Source organism: Phyllostomus hastatus, unplaced genomic scaffold, assembly GCF_019186645.2.
Source record: "Phyllostomus hastatus isolate PE091 unplaced genomic scaffold, TTU_PhHast_1.1 phas_contig_210, whole genome shotgun sequence".
Classification (NCBI taxonomy): domain Eukaryota; kingdom Metazoa; phylum Chordata; class Mammalia; order Chiroptera; family Phyllostomidae; genus Phyllostomus; species Phyllostomus hastatus.
This window is the reverse complement of record NW_025333737.1, coordinates 11,769,266-11,787,175: the sequence shown is the minus strand read 5'-3', so window position 1 is coordinate 11,787,175 and position 17,910 is coordinate 11,769,266. Positions and strand designations below refer to the sequence as shown.

The window sequence follows — 17,910 nt, the reverse complement described above, 5'->3', positions numbered from 1 at the left end:
CTCCTCCTGGACATGGCCAGGGGACTGAGGAGCCACAGACTGCAGAGTCACTCCTTCCAGAGTTCTCAACTAACTGCAAGCCGTGGATTGACATGCAACTCCAAGAAGTGCCTGATTTTCGGATGTGAGGGCCCAGGCCTCCCCTTTCCCACATGACCTGCCAGATAAAATCTCACATTTATTTTAAAACAATTTCTAGATGAAACAGCAGCATTTCATGTAAACAGAGGGCCCAGATATTCGGGAAGAAATAGAAGCCCATCTTACAAGTTAGAAACCCAAGTTTCTCTGATGGAACGTCAGGGGTTGATCCTTTCTCTTTGTATTAAAAATAATCCAGTTATAAAGAGTTTGAAAATAACCTTCAGAGGGAGAATAATGAGAGTTATTTTAAAAACACAATGAGGGAGTTGGATTTCTTGCTAGCAGGTACATCACCCCTTCCAGAAAAGAGGGGACATCACGTGGATCTTGAGAACATTTTGTGGGAGTTGGGCCCATTGGGATGCCAACCAATTTTCCTTGGGACTTTCCTCACATAAATTCCTTGGAGGCATCTCCTCAGTCACCCAACAAGGAAACGACAGGACTGGCCGGTGGCGCTGTCTCTGAGAAGCTTTCTTGCAGGCTGACCTGTGTCCCCTTCAAATTCATAGGTTGAAGTCCGAACCCCCAGGACCTCCGAAGGTGACTGACTATGTTTGAAACAGGGTCTTTAAAGCGGTAATGCAGTTAAAATGAGGCCATTTGCATGGCTCCTAACCCAATCTGCCTGGTGTCCTTTTAAGAAGAGGAAATGAGGAAACAGACACATGCAGAGGGAAGACCACGTGAGGACACGGGAGAAAGCAGCCGTCTGCAGGCCAAGGACAGAGGCCGCACAGCAGGCGAAACCGACGCTGCCAGCACCGTGACCTCAGCCTTCCCAGACTCCAGAACTGCAAGCAAATCCCTGTCGTTTAAGCCACCCAGCCTGAGGCACTTTGTCACGGCAGCCCAGGCAAGTGCATACCGACTCTGGGGTCTAGGTTTCACCTCCATCAGAAAAGCCTTATGCCCAGCGTAGACAGGAGAGTCTGAATTGTTCCCCAAGTTCTCCAGGGAGCGAGGAGCCCTGGCCTTTCTGCCACAAACTCCCACACACTTCTGGCCAGCGGGCCTCCCTCTGGAGACGAGGGAGAGGACGGCCGTCCCCACCCCAAATGTCAAAGCCCGCTCCTGACCCAACTCAGCTCCCTGGCGCCTCCGAGGAGCCACACCTCCTTCCTAGACAACGAATAAATGGAATAAATGTCGAGTAACCAGGCTGTGCTACCCCGTCTGACCCCGTGTTGGGGGCAGGGGTGGCGGGCTGTCAGCCTCACGTTTCTTCTCTCAGATGTCAACGTGCTGCGATGTGCCTGCAGGCGTGACAGGGAACCCCCACATTGTGAAGGGGCAGAAATGACGGCTTTGACGGCCTCCACAACCCACCCTCCACGCCCACGCCCGCTCCTCACATTAAGGAGCTGTCGCTCACTGTGGAAGATCTGTGGGGCTGGAATTTTCCTTTAAGCTGGAGAAGGCTCCCAGGGGGGTGATAATAATCAGTACTTTTCTGTACAAAGATGGAGAAGTGACCCAGAAGCATGGGGCTGTTTTCTAACAAAGCAGAAGGAGCTCCTGCTAATACGTCTGACCACACGGAGGCCAGCTGACTTCCCGGACACCTGACCCCAATGTCTCGCAGACCCTCACGAGTGCCGCACCCTGATCAGTGCTAATAGTCTTTCCCCCAAGGCTGCTCTATACGCCCTGATCAAAAGCCCGGGAGCACCCTACATGACCCCAGACAGCAGTGGTCAACATCTGTTGACACTACTTTTGTTTTTGATGTGCCTCCTCTCTGGCCACTGAATCCTGCCTCAGTGGGACGTCTAACGCCCATCCTGGACTGCCAGGTTCTGCCCACCTGGCAGCTGCATTTTGACAGACATATCTCTAGGTTCCAACACACCCTCCAGCCGAGGCACTGTTGACATTTAGGACCAGATCACTCTTGCTTGTGGGGCTGGCTGTCTTGTGCCCTCTGTGATGTCTGGCAGCTTCCTACTTTTAGCCACTAGATGCCAACAGCATCCCCTTCGCCAGCTGTGACAACCCAACATGTCTCCAGAGTTTGCCAAATGTCTCTAAGGGCTTTCATCTTAGTTGTGCATTCAAATCACTTGGGGAGCTTTATTTAAAACACCGGTGTTCGCCCTGGCTGAGTAGCTCAGTTGGTTGAAGCATCATCCCAATACGTCCAGGTTGTGGGTTCGATCCCCAGTCAGAGCACATACTAGAATCAACCAATGAAATGCATAAATGAGTGGAGCAACAAATCCATGTTTCTGTTTCCTTTCCTCTCTCTCTTAAAAACAAAAATCAATGTTAAAAAAGCACTAATTTTCTGGGTCCACCCCACTTAATTACTTACTTACCCTGAAGTAAATCAGAAACTCAAAGGATGGTAACTTGATAGCAATATTTCTTAAAGTGCAGCCAGGGTGGAGAAGAACTCACACTCTCTCATCAGAATCATCTTTCTAACCTGTTAACCAACTCATTTTATTCATCTCCGGTTTTAAAACATCGAACAGCTTCTCCTTGAACACAGAAAGCATCCAACTCTCTAGCACAACATACGAAGCCCCCAGCTCCGGGCCCCTCCTCGCTGCCCCTCCTCACTGTCTATCAACCTGCTGCCCGCCCTGGACCAGCCGCCCCAAACCCTGGTGAGTCTCCCAAACCGCCGTGCTGTGTCACACGTCCATGGTTTATAGTTGCCTAAAATGTCACTCAGCTTCCCATCCTGTTGGCATTAAAAAAAAAACTATGTATTTTTCATACCTCAAGACAGTTGTAAACCTTCTTGTGAAACCTGCCCTGATTTCCCTCAGCCAAGTAGAACTGGCCACTCCCTGATCTGTGATAGATAGCTAGGAATTTAGACAGATCCCGATATGCACATGGCTCTAGATATAGATCTATTTCCTCTAACCACATGTGCCAGAACCTATGGGACACCGTTCTCATTTATATATCTGTCTTTCTCTGTTAGACTCTAAGCACCGGGAGGACAGGAGACGCGTCTTAATCCCTATGGTGTCCCCATCAGCTGGCACTTGTCTAGCACGAGTGGACCCTTATTATGCCTGTTGGATGAAGAATGATACCAGCAAAAAGTACCACACTCTGCCAGGTCTCCTGTTTCTGCACTCCCTTCCCATGCAAAAGGGGGGGGGGGGGGGATGCAGAAGCCACACAGGAAAGCAATGCAGTGTTAATAGGACTTCTCCACATGGTGCCAAGAAAGTCAACCCGTGGTGTATCGCACGGGCAGTGGCACCTGGACCGACTAGGATGATGACCTGGAATCACAGTGGGGGACGGGCCACAGGAGGCAGTTATCTGCGTGTCATCAGCTGACAAAGCCTTGGATGGGTGGGCTCTCCACCTCTTTCCTTCACACCCTAACTAGGCCAGGCATCAAAGGTTTGCTCCAGCTTGGCTAGTGGGCACCTCTGTTTGGGGGCTGCATCTGCCTGAGATGGAGTATTGGGTATGAGAGCCACAGCAACCACGGGGAAAAGAAGGGCCCCTGATCCAGCACCACTCTCCCTGGCCCTGTGACAAGCCTGCCACTTCATGCGCCTCCTAAGGCTTGGGATCCTTGGGCACACGAGGATCCCAAGTGAACTCAGGCATAAGAAGATACCCATCTAGTCCTCTCTCACATCAGTGGTCTTTTTAATGTGCAGTCCTACCCATGTCACTTGCCTATTCCAAATTCCTCAATGGCTCCCTGAAGGATAAAATCAAACCACCTTGAAACAGTTCAAAGGGCCTGTGATGGCCATGGCCAGGCAGCTCAGGTGGTTAGAGCATCAACCCGATATGACAAGGTTGCGGGTTCAATCCCTGGTCAAGGCACAAATAAGAATCAACTGATGAATGCATAAATAAGTGGAACAACAAATTGATGTCTCTCTCTCTCTCTCTCTCTCCCTTTCTTCTCTCTCTAAAATCAATAAATACATTTTTTAAAAAGGCCCATGATAGTCCCCTGGCCCCAGCCTACCTTTTCAGGCCCCCACTCTCCCAATATGTCAAATTCCATCCAGACCGAATAACACATCCAAATTTTCTATGCCTCTGTGCCTTAGCACATGCTGTTCCCTCTGCTAGAACATCCTTCTTTTTCTCCCTGCCTAGAACCCCCACTTGTCCTCCAGTTCTCAGCTCCAGGTCTCCCAGACACATTTAGCCAGGCCTCTCCCCAGCCTCCACTCTGCCCTACATCACACAACAGCCGACATAGTACTACATGTGCATGGCATTGTGTCAATTTGGCAACAGAAGGTGGTCAGTCCTGTATTTTCCCTGGTTCCTGGTTCTGTGACTTAGTGGTTATGCTATGAGGGTAAGCTACTCGACCTCTCTAAGCTTCAGTTTCTTCTCTGTAAAATGGATCTGATAATAGTCACTGTCTTATGGATTAAACGAAATGATACATGTAAGGCCTCCACTAGAAAATACAACATACTTCATAAATCTTCATTGAATATTTCACTGAACATTCATTGAGTGGTGAATGACAGTTGCATCAGGTTCATGGTCCTTTAGTCTGGGTCCTTCATCCGAAAGCTGGACATCTAGTTCAGCAGGTTCGGCATTAAGGGTACCCTGGCATGGGCTCTTGAGACCCACTCTGCACACCTTTATTCTCCCCAACCTCCTGCTCCAAGGAGCAGTGCGACCTGGTGAAGACCTCAGTAATAAGGTCCCTCCCTTCAAGGCAAAGGGAAAGGGCAAGAAAGAGCCTGCAGGGCAGAGAAGGAAGCCTTTGCTCAGGTGGGTCCAGAGAACCTGTCTTCCCAGAGGAGAGGGTATTGAGCTGTGCCTGGGAAGAGGAGGAATTGGGAACTTGGCACATGAGAAGGGAGAAAGGCCTTCCCAGTAGAGGAAGCTGAGGCATGAAAGGGCTGGGCTTTCTAGACAGGTGAGCAAGTCCTTGAGGTGAGAGCCCCACCGAGTGCTCATGGCTGCTTCATTTTGTTTCCCTGGAGAGCAAGCATGGAAGGCAGGCGGCAGGTAAAGCTAGAGAGATGGGTCAGAGCAGGATCCCGAGTGCCCAAGCTGAGAAGTCTGGACTCTATCCTGTGAACGTGGGGAGTCAGAGCGGGGTTTCAGGTCGAGGAAATCAACATTGATGTGTGAAAGCAAACTGTGTTTATGAAGGGTATTGTGGAGGAGGGTGGCTGGGGTGGAGGAGGGGAGGCTGGCGACCAAGACTCCAGCCAGAAGGCCAAGGTAAAGAGAGGAAACTCTTCTACCTAACAGTCATGATGGAAAGCATGTCTGAAATTCAGAAAACAAACAGAATGTCTCCAGGCAATTACTGTCTGAGCCTCCAAGACTGCCCTGTTTGGGAAAAAGAAGAAGGCAGACTTGGGGAAATCCTGGAAGATGACTTACAGCTTTCAGATACAGGGTTTAGGTGGTTTCTTCCTGCTTTCAGAAGCAGGTGTCTGCGGTACCTGCCTGTTTTAGGGATGAGCATCACACCTCTACTACCTGGACATGAGCACAGGCTTCTTGAAGTAGGCAGAACAAGTATGGCCAGCCATCCCGGTGTGCCTGGCACTGTCCCGGTTTCAGCATTGAAGGTCCCGGGCCATCAGGGCTGTGGGGCACTGACTGCTCCAATGTGCTGAGCTCCAGGGACTCAGGGCAGGGCTCTGCTTGTCACAAAGCATTCAGCTAATTCTGCTCAACAAGATAAGCCTAAGATGGTGGACACTGCACCAGGAGAAGTGGCTGTGGATGGAAGGAAAGGAGGACAGGGACCTAGGACCTAATCCTCTGACAATCTCTCCAGATACTGATTATCTTAAGAGTTCAGAACAAAATGAGCCTCTTTGTTCCCAAACACATCACCCCACAAGATGCATTTTACCTCTTCCATGACCACAGGGCACCTTGTGCCTGGCCACTTGGTCTGAGAAAGTCTTTGTGAGGGAAGAGGAAAGACTACCAGCACAGAGACCTGGTGAGCAGATACACACTCTCCAATGAGTAATATAAGGGCACTGGAGTGCTGTGTCCCCTTATCCTACAAATCATATCATTTTCATGATCAATGTGTACACATTCACCACACACATACAATTTAAAATACCGCAGTTTGGAATCCAAAAAATAACAAAAAACAACATTATTTTAACATTGAGCGCCTTATAACAATATCAGGAGACAGTCTCACATCTGACAGGCTCCGCAGAACTGCCTTCTGGCACCCCCTCTCCTGAGTAACAGGTTGTTTTGAGCCTCCAGCAGACCTTCGCCCCTGGCTTCGATTTTCCAGTATAAACAGATTACATTGAAATCTAATTATTATAGTCTTTAAAAAACACATACTGCAAATAAGTCATTAAATAGCACCAGCAGCAGCACTAACGGACCACAAGGGATGCTCTCCACTCTTGCCCACACGCTCCGAAATTCCCAGCATCTCCGCGGACACTTCCCAGAGTTGCGTCCCTGCCCAACTCCCATGGCCCAGGTGACCGGACCACGCTTACCTTCGGGAGAAATGCCATCCTCGGCCTGTACTGCTGGCCTTGGTGTCGGATTGTCATCCTGGATCCTAGACGAATTCAGAACCAGAACGCAAAAGGGAGAAAAAGGACAATCTCGCAAGCGAAAGAGCCCGCGTGGTTCCCTCACGCCCTTAAGTCTAAGGGGAGATGGGGGACCGGAGGCCGCGGAGTGGGGGTGGCAGCTGCCTGCGGCGCCCCTTTACTAGAGCTCGGCTCACGCCCCTGGGAAAGCAGCTGGAATCAGCGCCAGCCAATAAGCGAGTCGTGCCGCGGACTGATTAGCATGCGCTGTGCTTGAGCCCACCTGCCACTAGGGGGCAGTGTGTGGCTTCGCCGGGACCATGCAAGAGCCTCAGGTAAGATCTTCGAGTGGGAGGATCTGTTGCAGAGAATGAGCCTCTAAACCTGGGACCTAGTTATGTACAGAAATGAGACAAGGCAGCCTCACTAACAAGCACGGTGGAGAGCAGTTCTTCTCCCAACTCTGTCACTAGCCAGCTGATCAACCTTAGGCAAGTTCCTTAAAGTCCCTAGGGCTCAATTTCCTTATCTGAAAAGTAAAAAAGTGAGATAATATGCAATAGAAGGATTGCTATATTATTGAATGAAGAAATGTGTAATACGGTGCATGGCCTTCAATAAATGTCTTAAATGTTTAGAGGGAAAAGTGATAAAGTGGAATTGGTGAGATGTTACTTAATAAAAGAAAGAAAGTGAAGAAGAAGAAAGAGAAGCCAATTGTAGTCCCTACTGGAGCAGCTCCCTGATCTAGGCACACTCTATTTTACTTCTCTGGTCCTTAGTGTTTTTATATCTACAAAATGACAGGGCTCTTAAGCAATCATCAGAACCCTTCATGTTTTGTCATGTAAAGCACTTTTTCCTATGTATACAAGTTGGAAGGCTGTTGACTGCAGCAAATAAAATGTTTAAGTTGAAAGAGAAGGAAGAGGGATTTGCCTCAGGAAGACCCAGTCAACCCAAGTCCTTTTAAGCAGCAGCTCTTATCTCTGGCCCTGGAGGTACATTCCGGTAAGAATCTGACAAAGGCCAGGAACTCTGTCTCGGAAACGGGGCCGGGTGTGCACGTTCACACATACTCACGCATCACTGACTCAAGTCTGCAAACATTTTTAAGGGGTTTATGGCTGGTCTCCCTTTGGAGCTTTCCATGGGCTCCTGATTCAGAGCCAGACCACCTACTTCTAAAGGATCCTGGGCTCTACAGGGGTCCATCACTGAGAAGTATGTTCCTGGTGTGAGCTGAGACCCAAGGAAAATGCTGGAATATCCTGACTGGTTTGTTTGTTTTTTTTGTTTTTTCATTGAGCATCTTCGGGGCCTGGCATTATGTAGAACACACACTAGAATGTGCTGGAACAGACGAACTATGAAGTTCCTTCCAGCTTCAACATTCCTTATGCTGTAAACCCTAAGTAGAAAGGAGATAACTGGCCTTCTTGACATCAAGGATGAGAATACTAAAATTATTCAGGAGCAATGAGGGGCAAAAATACTGGGACTTTTATTCTGCAATAGGATAGGAGAGGCCTCAGAATGCCTGCCACTTTTTCTTCTATCAGACCCCGCTCTCTAAGCAACCACATTGTTTGACTCCCCCCCCCCTTTAGTTCACTGGACTAGAGATGCAGGATGTGTGACTCAACGACCTATCCCCCGCCAAGGATGTGGCCATGATGTGGATCTGAAAAGCTTAGATGAGCCTGTTAGAGTATTACCTTCATAGATGTCAACTCGAGCCAGACATAGGAAAAGTCAGGGCCAGAGGAAGTGGAGGCCAAATGCAAGCTAAAGTTAAGAGGAAGCAGAAATGAAAGGTGAGTGGAAGCCAAACAGAAAAGAGAAGCAAGTAAAGAGGCCAGGAGCAGCAGTGCGGCCACGATGGCTGCAGGGAGATCCCTGCGCCTCACCTGGCTCTGTGCCTTCCAAAGGGCACATGCTCTTTACAAATCCTCCCACATAGTCTGAGTCTTTGTTTCTTGCAACCAAAAGGCTCAAACATGTAAAAGGGTGAAAGTTTAGTGACCATGTCTTCAAAAAAAAAAGGATTTAATTTACTTATTCATTTAAACAACTAACATATTGCATGTCAGGCATTGTGCTCGAGTCAGGAATTCAAAGCAGACTATGACCCAGTCCCTATCTCAAGAAGTTCACAGGTTAATGGGGAAAAGAAAACTTTAACAAAAAAGTTATAAAAATGAAATCTGTTTGTAATGGTGATCTAGTCAATGCAATACTAGGCTTTATAGCAGGGCACCTTATCCCTGCTATACAGAAGAGAAGATCAGGAAGACTTCCTGGAGGAGGAGTCTTAAAGGAAGATAGTGGCTTAACCAGGTGGGAAGGGATAAATGCAGGTACATCACAGAGAACAGTGCAAAAATGGACATGGAGATGAGGATCAGCATGCTTTGAGGATGGTGACAAGGAATTCATTAGACGCAACTTCCCACGAGGTTGGGGAGAGGGAGGTGGATAGGGGTCAAACGGAGAATGGTTGGTTTTGGTAGGGGTGAAGGATGTGGAGTTGGGTCAGGGATTAAATGGAAGGGGCACAGAGAACTGTCTGAAGTGACAAACATTCTATATCTTGATGTGAGTGGTAGTTACAGAGGTAAGTGTGTAAGTTTGTCAAAACTCATCCAACTGTATTCTTAAACCATTGCATGTAAACTACACCCCCCAAAAAGACTGACCCAAAAAGCAAGTATTATCTTGCAATATGACAGAGGGGCATAGTACAAAAATGAAATCCTCCTGTGACTCAGTCAGGTAAGTGGACATTCTGTCATCATTACCATTGTCACTTTAGTCACCAGTGTCCTCCTTGTCAACAGAAGGGTATGATCCAGGGCCCAGACTGGGTTCATGCTGCCCTGGACACGATATAATGTGATCAACATGGACCTTGGCCCTTGTAGGATAAACGTCATCCGGGCACAATTATGCGCTCATCCACACAGCAGTGCCCTTTAAAACCCAGGTCTAAAGTCACCTCCACAGGAAAATGTCTTAAATCTCCGGTCACCTCAGCAATTTAGTTCAGTTAACTGTGTTAGGTACTGAGGAGATAAAGCTTAAAAAGGCATGGGAGAGAGGGGGATAAACACTCTCCCTCTCCTCCCACTGCCTCCCATTGCTCAGTCCTGACCCGAGGCCAGCCGGCAGTGCAGCTGGGAGATGCAGCCTGTTAGGGTCAGCTCTCTGGAACACAGAGCAGGGCAGAGGAGGGCAAAGGATTCTGAGCGAGAGGAACGCGGTGGAGGGGAGGGCGTACAAACTGTGCAGAAGCAGTACGGTGGGTTAAATGTCTTTGACAGGCTAGATGGCCAGAGGAGAGTTCTCAGAGTGGACCCTGTGTCCCAAACACTTTGGGCATCTCGGTAACTGCTCCTTCTGCCCCTGCATGACATCTCCCAGGCTGGGACAGAAATCACGTTGAATCATCTGTCTCCCAGAGCCACTGCCCCTACTCTACCCTGTTTGCATTTGGCATAATTCTATCTCATTTGAATTTGTTACATTTGGGTGTTACATTTGCATTTCTAAAAAAAAATCATATAAAAGAAAAACAACACCTAAGATGCCTGCACGTTGCTTCCTCGCTCCTGCTAGTGAGGCAATATCTTACAAAAACATATTCTGGTAGGAAAACCAGAAGCCCTATTTGCTGCTACCCAGAGAGCACACAGGGCCAGCTGGACAGCCCCTGTGCACGTGCTGGTCAGCCCCAGATGAGCAGCAAAGCAAGTAGGGGTGGAGCACAGCTACCCTTGACCCTGTACTTTTACCTCCACAAAGAGGCTATTTTACACCTCTGGAAGCTGGCCACACCTCGTGGCCTGGCTGTGTGATCAAGGAGGGAGGGAGGGGGAGAGAGAGAAAGTGGGAGTGAGTTGGAACTTCTCTGGAAGGTTTCCTGCCTCTTCCTCGTCCAGGAGTTGTTCAAAGACTATTTTGGCCCATGGGGGCCACCAACTACATCACAAAGTACAGTCTTATAAAAACCTCATCCTCATCTTTTCTACCCTCCATGCAGAGATACTTTTTGCAAGCATAGTCAGAGATAAACACCACTCTGTGCCTCTGTTCCAGCTCAGTGGAGTTCACTTCTCTCCACCTGTACCTGCTACTCTTTTGTCAAGAATGTTCTTATTTTTTATTATAGAAAATTTTGAGTAGTGCAGTTTTTTAAAATGACATTAGGCTTTTCTACAACTTGAATATGGTTTGGTATTTATTATTATTCTTTTTTTTAGATTTTATTTAGTTAGTCTTAGAGAGAAGGGAAGGGAGAAAGAGAGAGAGAGAAACATCAATGTGTGGTTGCTTCTTACACACCCCATACTGGGTACCTGTCCTGCAACCCAGGCATGTGCCCTGACTGGGAATTGAACCAGCAACCCTTTGCTTTGCAGACCAGCACTCAATGCACTAGGTCACACCAGCCAGGACAGATTTTATTTATTTTTTTAGAGTGAGGAGGAGGGAGGGAGAAAGAGAGGAAGAGAAACATCAAGGTGCAGATTGGCTGCCTCTCGCAGGCCCCTAACCTGGGACCTGGCTGGCAACCCAGGCATGTGACCTGACCAAGAATTGAAAAGGTGACCTTCTGCTCTGCACGGGCCCTGAGCCAAACCGGCCAGGACAACTTCAAATAGGCTTTGGTTTTAAGGCAGCGCTGGGGTTAAGGGGAAGTGCAAAAGCCTCAAGGCACAAGATGTGTGTTCCAGTCCCTGCCCTGTCTCTGACTGGACATGTGGCCTTTTAAAACAGCTTTACTGCGGTGTATTTGACACCTACTCAGCTGCACGTGTTTCGCATGTGCAGTTTGGTGAGTTCTGATGTACGTGTGCACCTGTGAAACTATACCCATGACCAAGACAATGGGCATGTTCACTTCCCCCCAAAGCTTCCTTTGCCCTTTGTGATCCCTCCCCTTGCTGTCCCCAGGCAACCAACCACTGATCTGCTAGTTCTGCCCCTTCCTTTCCCTCTTTACCTTTGGAAGACATCCCTGCTGGGTTCAAAGTTCAAGCCACTTTATAGATACCAAATGTAGTGCTATGTAAAAAGTACACACCTTTAGGGAAGGAGGAATGTGGAGTGACTGCTAAAGAGTATGGAATTTCTTCTTGAGGCAATGAAAATATTCTGAAATTAGATCGTGGTGGTGGCTGCGCAACCTTGTGGTATATTAAAACCACTGAATTGTACACTATAAAAGGGTGAATTTTATGACATGTGAATTATATCTTAAGTTTTCTGAGTGCCAACTCAGAGAATTAATTTCTCCAAGGTATTGCTGTTGCAATCCTCCTCCCTTTCTCAAACATCTTTAGTGGCCCCTAGTCACTCTGAAGGCAATGGTCATTTCTCCTGCCAGTCCCCGAGGGAGGAGATGGGTTCTAAGGAAGAAACAGGAAGCAGTAATTCAGAAAGTTGCCTTAGGTACTAGCCCATTGCTGGAACTCAACTACCCACAGTAGGAGAGCAAGTCCAGGGCTGAGAAGAATGGAGTCTCTAATCCCAAGGAATCATGCGGTGATTTGGTAAGAAAATTGTTCTAGCTTCTATTTCCTTTTTGTTTAGCCTCTAGGATCTATTACATTTTCATTCATCGTTCCAGCTTTCTCTGCTATGTTAGAAAGTATTGATTTGTTCAACAAGACTTTATCAAGCGCTGTTTCTGGGGTAGGAACCATATGAAGTACCCATGAAACAAAGGTGCCTGTAGGCATATATTGAACTGGTCTCAGCCTATTAAGAGCCAATGTTGTGGCCGGACCAGCCTTTTTGGTTCTTATTGCAAGATGCCCTTCGGCAGTAACCATCAGGAAACTGAAAAGGTGCAGGCTTATTACTTATAGGACCTGGAAATTACACAGTACACCTAGGGCTACACAGCAAGGTTTGGGGGCTGAGCAGGTGGAGGGAGAGAGGGGTCTGGGATTCTGTTTTCATTGGAGTTGAGGGTTGTGGGGCCTAGGGTTTCCCAGGAATCACTCCTTATTGGTGAATTTAAAACATAAGAGCCAGAATTGAAAACACAGGAAGAGAAAACAAACAAGTAGCCCAATTGATCAGTTGTTGAAATTAACCAAGATCCCTCAAACAAAGGAGCTCAGTGCTGGAGGCTGCCTCTCTGGATGGATGGTGTGGCTGACAAAGTGTTTATTGGGATAGCTGTCTTTGAAGTCGATGCTTTGGCAAGCAAAGCTTAGGTTGGGCAGTTGCATTACTAAAAGAAGGAAAAAAAGTCAGGATTTAAGCTCTGAGGGCATTTCCAGGAGGGAAAAAAGGTATAAAATACAATTCTGGGATTAATGTAGGTGATGATACTGGGATGCATGGAAGGCAATGGGGAAAGTGAGGAAAGGAAAGGTGTTAAGATCCTGCTCAGAGGCATGGGGGTAGGAAATGGTAATACATACCTGCCAGGCATTATATTCCTGTTCCATTCACTTACGGTAGTTCTCACTACAACCCTATGAGGTAGATGTCTATTATTAATATACCTATTCGACAAATGAGTACATTGAGACTTAGAAAGGATAAATAGCAAGCTGAAGTTCATGCATTTAGGAAGCAGCAGTGCCAGGACTAGGACCAGGCAGCGTGGCCTCTGACTTCATACCTTACCTCCCGACTATGCTGGGATATTCTGATGGGCCAGGCCATGTCATGTGAGAGCTAGCTGGCCTCCTACAGGAAAACCTTAGTGTTACAAATCAGAAGAAAAAGAAAACTAAATGTTGGATAAGCAAATTTAAGAGTTATCCATTGTACTGTCATTCAGAAATGCAGTTTGTCCTTTCCCTTGGACTTATTTGCTTGGGGTAAATTTTCTCACAGGTCAGAGCCTAAACATATTCAGTGGTTTTTGATATACAATGGCGAGTAGTTTTTCAACAGCATTGTGTATTTACATTCATCTGCCCAGAATGAACTAACTTTACCACACCCTCATTTGTGTTGGATGCTGTTACATTTTTAAAACCTAAACAATGCTAATTTTATTAGATTCCGTATTTATATTTGCATAATTTCCTTTTTCATTTTAGAGTGGAAGATCACAATAAGAGAGTATATTAAAGTTGATTAACCTGAACCTCTGAATAAACAGATGAGCCACTTGGGGCCCTGCAGGCGAGGGGGAGGACAGGTGTGCCCACTCATCATTGTAGAACTAGGTGTGAAGACACAAAAGCAGCAGGGCCAACCCCAACCTGGGGTTCAAGTCAAAAGATACTTAAAATGTATTTATATTTGAACCTGTTTTTAAACTGAGCTACTTGAGCAGTGTTATTACATACAAGTTAGACCTCATGTCAATTTAAAAAATGCATGTGCACTTCACGAATTAAAAACTGCTAGAAAACTGCTGAGGAGTTTTGGGCCGCCCTATCGCGTTCCTGTATCTTCATTTTTTAGAATCTTGAAAAGGTCAATTTCTGACTCTCTGTTAGTAATGCTGCTTCGTGCACCCGGGTATGAAAGAGTAAGAAACTGTCCCGAGGACATTAACCCGCGCCCTACCCTACAGGGCCAGGAGCCACCTTTTCCTCCCGCCACGGGGTCAGGAGAGGTCTAGAACATAGAGGTGCAGATCCCTCCAAACTCCTAGAGAGGAAATGCAGGCTCCCTGGGGGCCGACTTCCGCCGGTGGCCCACTTCCGGCCCCGCCCCACCCGCCCCCGGTCGTTAGTTTTACAGGTAAGAGTTGGCTGCTTGGCGGGTTCTTTCCACACGCATGCTCCGGGCTCCTGGGGGTCGTGCGGCGGGGGCGTGGACCCCGGAAGTCGGGCCTGGAGTCTTGGGCGGAGCCCCTATACGTACGAACGTGCCGCGGATTTGGGGGGCAGGGGGTAGGATTCATGGAAAGACCACCTTGAAACCTTGGGGCCAGGGCCCCTTTCCCTCAAAGTGGTGCCGCAGAATCGGCCCCTCGGGTACCCAGAGCCGTGGACTTGTTTCCTTTTTATAACTGCTCGAGGCCAACTGGCTCGTAGAAAATAATGGTGATTCCCCAGTTTAAAAATAAGTGATTTTAGGGTCTGTTTTGGTGTAACTGAGAGAACGACCAACTTGCCCACTGAAAAAAGTCAGGTAACTAAAAAAATGTACCTTAGTATTGAATTGTGGCCAGATATGGGAGAGAGGGGTTAGGTTAAAGAATGGGGAACTGTGGCCCTGTAAGAAGAAGCGCATGCAAGGGAACGCGCAGAGTGCAGTTTGGAAGGAGGTGCGGGGCGGGGCAGAGCCTCGGAACGCCTCGCTGCGGGAGAGGGTGGAGGCTCAGAATCCATGAGAAATGGGACTCGCCTGATTTTAGATTACTTGCAGAGTGCCGGCCTGGGTTATTGCTCTTTCAGGGCAGCCACTTGCCACAGGTGCCAACTGCCTAGACTTTCTGAACTGCAGTTTTCTCAATAATGAAATGAGGGTATCTGCCATCCCGTCCTAGTGTGTGTGATTGTGCAGTGGTGTATGTTCGTTTGTGAAATGTATTTACTTTCTCTGACACTATTTTAAAGATTGTGCTGGGGGCCCAGGCTGGTGTGGTTCAGTGGATTGAACGCCGGCCTGCAAACAGAAAGGTTGCTGGGTTGCTGGTTCGATTCCCAGTCCGGGCACCTGCCTGAGTTGCAGGTTGGGTCCCCAGTTGGAGGCATGCAACCCATAGATGTTTCTCTCTCTTTCCCTCCCTCTCTCCCTCCCTCCCTCCCTCCCTCCCTCCCTCCTCTCTAGAAATAAATAAATAAAATTTTTTAAAAAGATTGTATTGGGGAATATCTCATATAAGGAAGCTTTTATCATAATGTGTTCCTGAGGGAAAAAGAAAAGATGGACAAATGAGTTTGGCATTTGAATGACGGGACCTGAGCACAGTTAATAATAGAATATTTGTTCTGAGAAGTCCTGCCTTAACGGAACTCTTCTTTGATTAGCCTGGTGTTTTCTCAAGTATTTTGTCTATAAAAATTTGAGTAACACCCTATTAATGTATCTCCAAGTGATTTTCCCCAGAACTTATTTTGGGACATGCTGACACAAAGAAATCACTTACCTGGGGGTGGTTCAGATCTGCTCAAAAGACACTCTCACTTCTCAAAAGACATTTCAAAACTACTTTTTGAAAGTCATCTGACTGGATTTCAGCAAGGGTAGTTTCCAATTTACAAACGTGGCAGAAAATGGCCCATAATGAAGTACTACAAGCCCCATAACATTTGGAAAAGGAAGTGAACCCTTCCTGCCCTCTGTCCTACATGCATCATGCACAGTAGATAGCATCTCAGTGTCACTGGATGAATGTTATCAACATAATTACTAACAAAACAGTGGGAGTAAGTATTTGGAAAATATAAGTATCGTTCCAAGTGGAAATTCTACAATTGAGGGTTTCATAAACAAATTTCTTAGGAAATTCATTTCTTCCTGTAAATAGAATGTAATTGAAAACCATTGACATATGTTGTATGTGTGCATTACATCCCATTCACTGTAAATTTGCCCTAATATAGAATAAAATTTAGTACAAAAATTATTCTGAACTTCATATAAAATTGCTTAGTTACAGAAGTAACAATAGAAGTTCTTAATGAGATAGTGTGACATGTTTGACACAAATGTCAGTCCAAGAGAACTTTGAAGGGACTTACAAGTATGTTACTAAACGTGCAATTTCAAGTGAGACCTGCCTAAGGATGACAGGTAACAATACGTTTGAGTGTCCTTATTCCATCACCTGGTCCTCCATCCATAGGGCCAGAAACCTAGCTTCAGTAGTTCACAGAGGTAAGCAGGCTTCAGAAGATACACTAACGCAAACCAAATTCAAAAGGGGCTGATGTACAAAGTGAGAGTGCAAGTTGATTCCTTTCTAGTGAAAAACATGGTTACCTGTCAGCTGGATAATTTTATCTGCCAACAGTGTGTTCCTTCTTGAAGGAGGATCTGCTTGGGAGTCCACATTCTTTATACTACAGCATATTATAATGGAGACACAGCGCAGAATCAAAGCAATGAGACTGGTATTCAAGTTGAATGGCATCAGGTGTCTTCACTGAACAGATTGACCTGTCAGGTTGGCTAGGTATTTATTTTCATGGGCAAAAAGCCTCTGTTCATACCTTTCAGAGATGCCCTCCCCATATTCTTTGTTGAGCTAGAGCACATGTAATTGGCTTGGTTTAAGCTTTTCTGTTTACAGCCCCTATCCAGCTGTGCTTCCCTGAAGTTGCACCTAAGTCACCAAGTTTGGATTCGGGGTCTTCATAACCAGTCTCTTGGGTCCTTCCTGTTGGTGACTGATTTCATTCTATATATTTGTTCTCTTTCTAAAATTTAAGTGTCTGTGGCCCCGTTGTTGGTTCAAAACCTTGGGAGCGTCCTGGGTGAAATCCTAAAATGACCCCTGTACATGGTAGGCAAGCAGAGACTGAAGGGAAAGGCAGTCCACTCCAGATTGTAGGCAGTGTTACTAAACAAAAGGGATTTGTTTGCCCGCACACCCAGAGCCCAATCAAACACAGGCAGGATTTGTAGCCAAGAAAGTAAAGGTTTATTTTTAAGGAAATGGTACCATGCCCCGAGTCACAGGTAAGCCCATGCCCAAAGACCTGGCTCCATGATGGCTTCCAGGAATGGGTGATATAGAGGGAAAATCCTTTGTCATGGTGACTGAGGCAGGTGGGATCATGGTCTCTACCGATTGATTGGTACCATGGGAAGGGGAGCTGATCAGTACATCTGGTCCTAACGTCAGCGATGGAGTCACTTCATCTGGTTTCGCAAGGATGTGGTCAGTGGAATTGGTTCACTTTTCTGGGTCTGAAACTGAAACACAACTGCAGCCTAGATGCTATCTTTAGTTTGATTGAAACTCTCTGTGGTCAACAGACCAGAGGTTTTGTTCCCAAGATTCTTTAATGCCGACTAGGGCCTCATTGTCCCGAAGGCTTAATGATTAAGGGATTGGATTTACAAGGGAGAATGAGGCAGGTGAGTCAGGGTGCTGGATGAGGCTAATTTGTTTATCTTGTTTTTAACTTATTTTTTTAAATGTTATTGACTTTATTGGAGTGATGGTTAATGAAATTATATAGGTTTCAAGTGTACAATTCTGTAATATATCATCTGTATATTGTTTTGTGTGTTCACCATCCCAAGTCAAGTCTCTTTCCATCACCATTTATACCCCCTTTACCCTTTTCTGCAACCCCCGGCCCCCTTTCTCTCTGGTGAGCACCATACTGTT

General features: G+C 46.9%; 1 protein-coding gene across 2 annotated transcripts in view; it reads right to left on the bottom strand.

Moving 5' to 3' along the window:
* RGS9 (regulator of G protein signaling 9) overlaps positions 1–6,842 on the bottom strand; it is a 52,654-nt gene extending 45,812 nt beyond the window's left edge. For both annotated transcript variants that reach the window (XM_045835953.1, XM_045835954.1), the window contains exon 1: positions 6,606–6,842. In XM_045835953.1, coding sequence (XP_045691909.1) covers positions 6,606–6,662 — 57 coding nt within the window. In that variant the 5' untranslated portion in view covers positions 6,663–6,842. The remainder of the gene's footprint in view (positions 1–6,605) is intronic.
* Between the last annotated feature and the right edge of the window lie 11,068 nt (positions 6,843–17,910).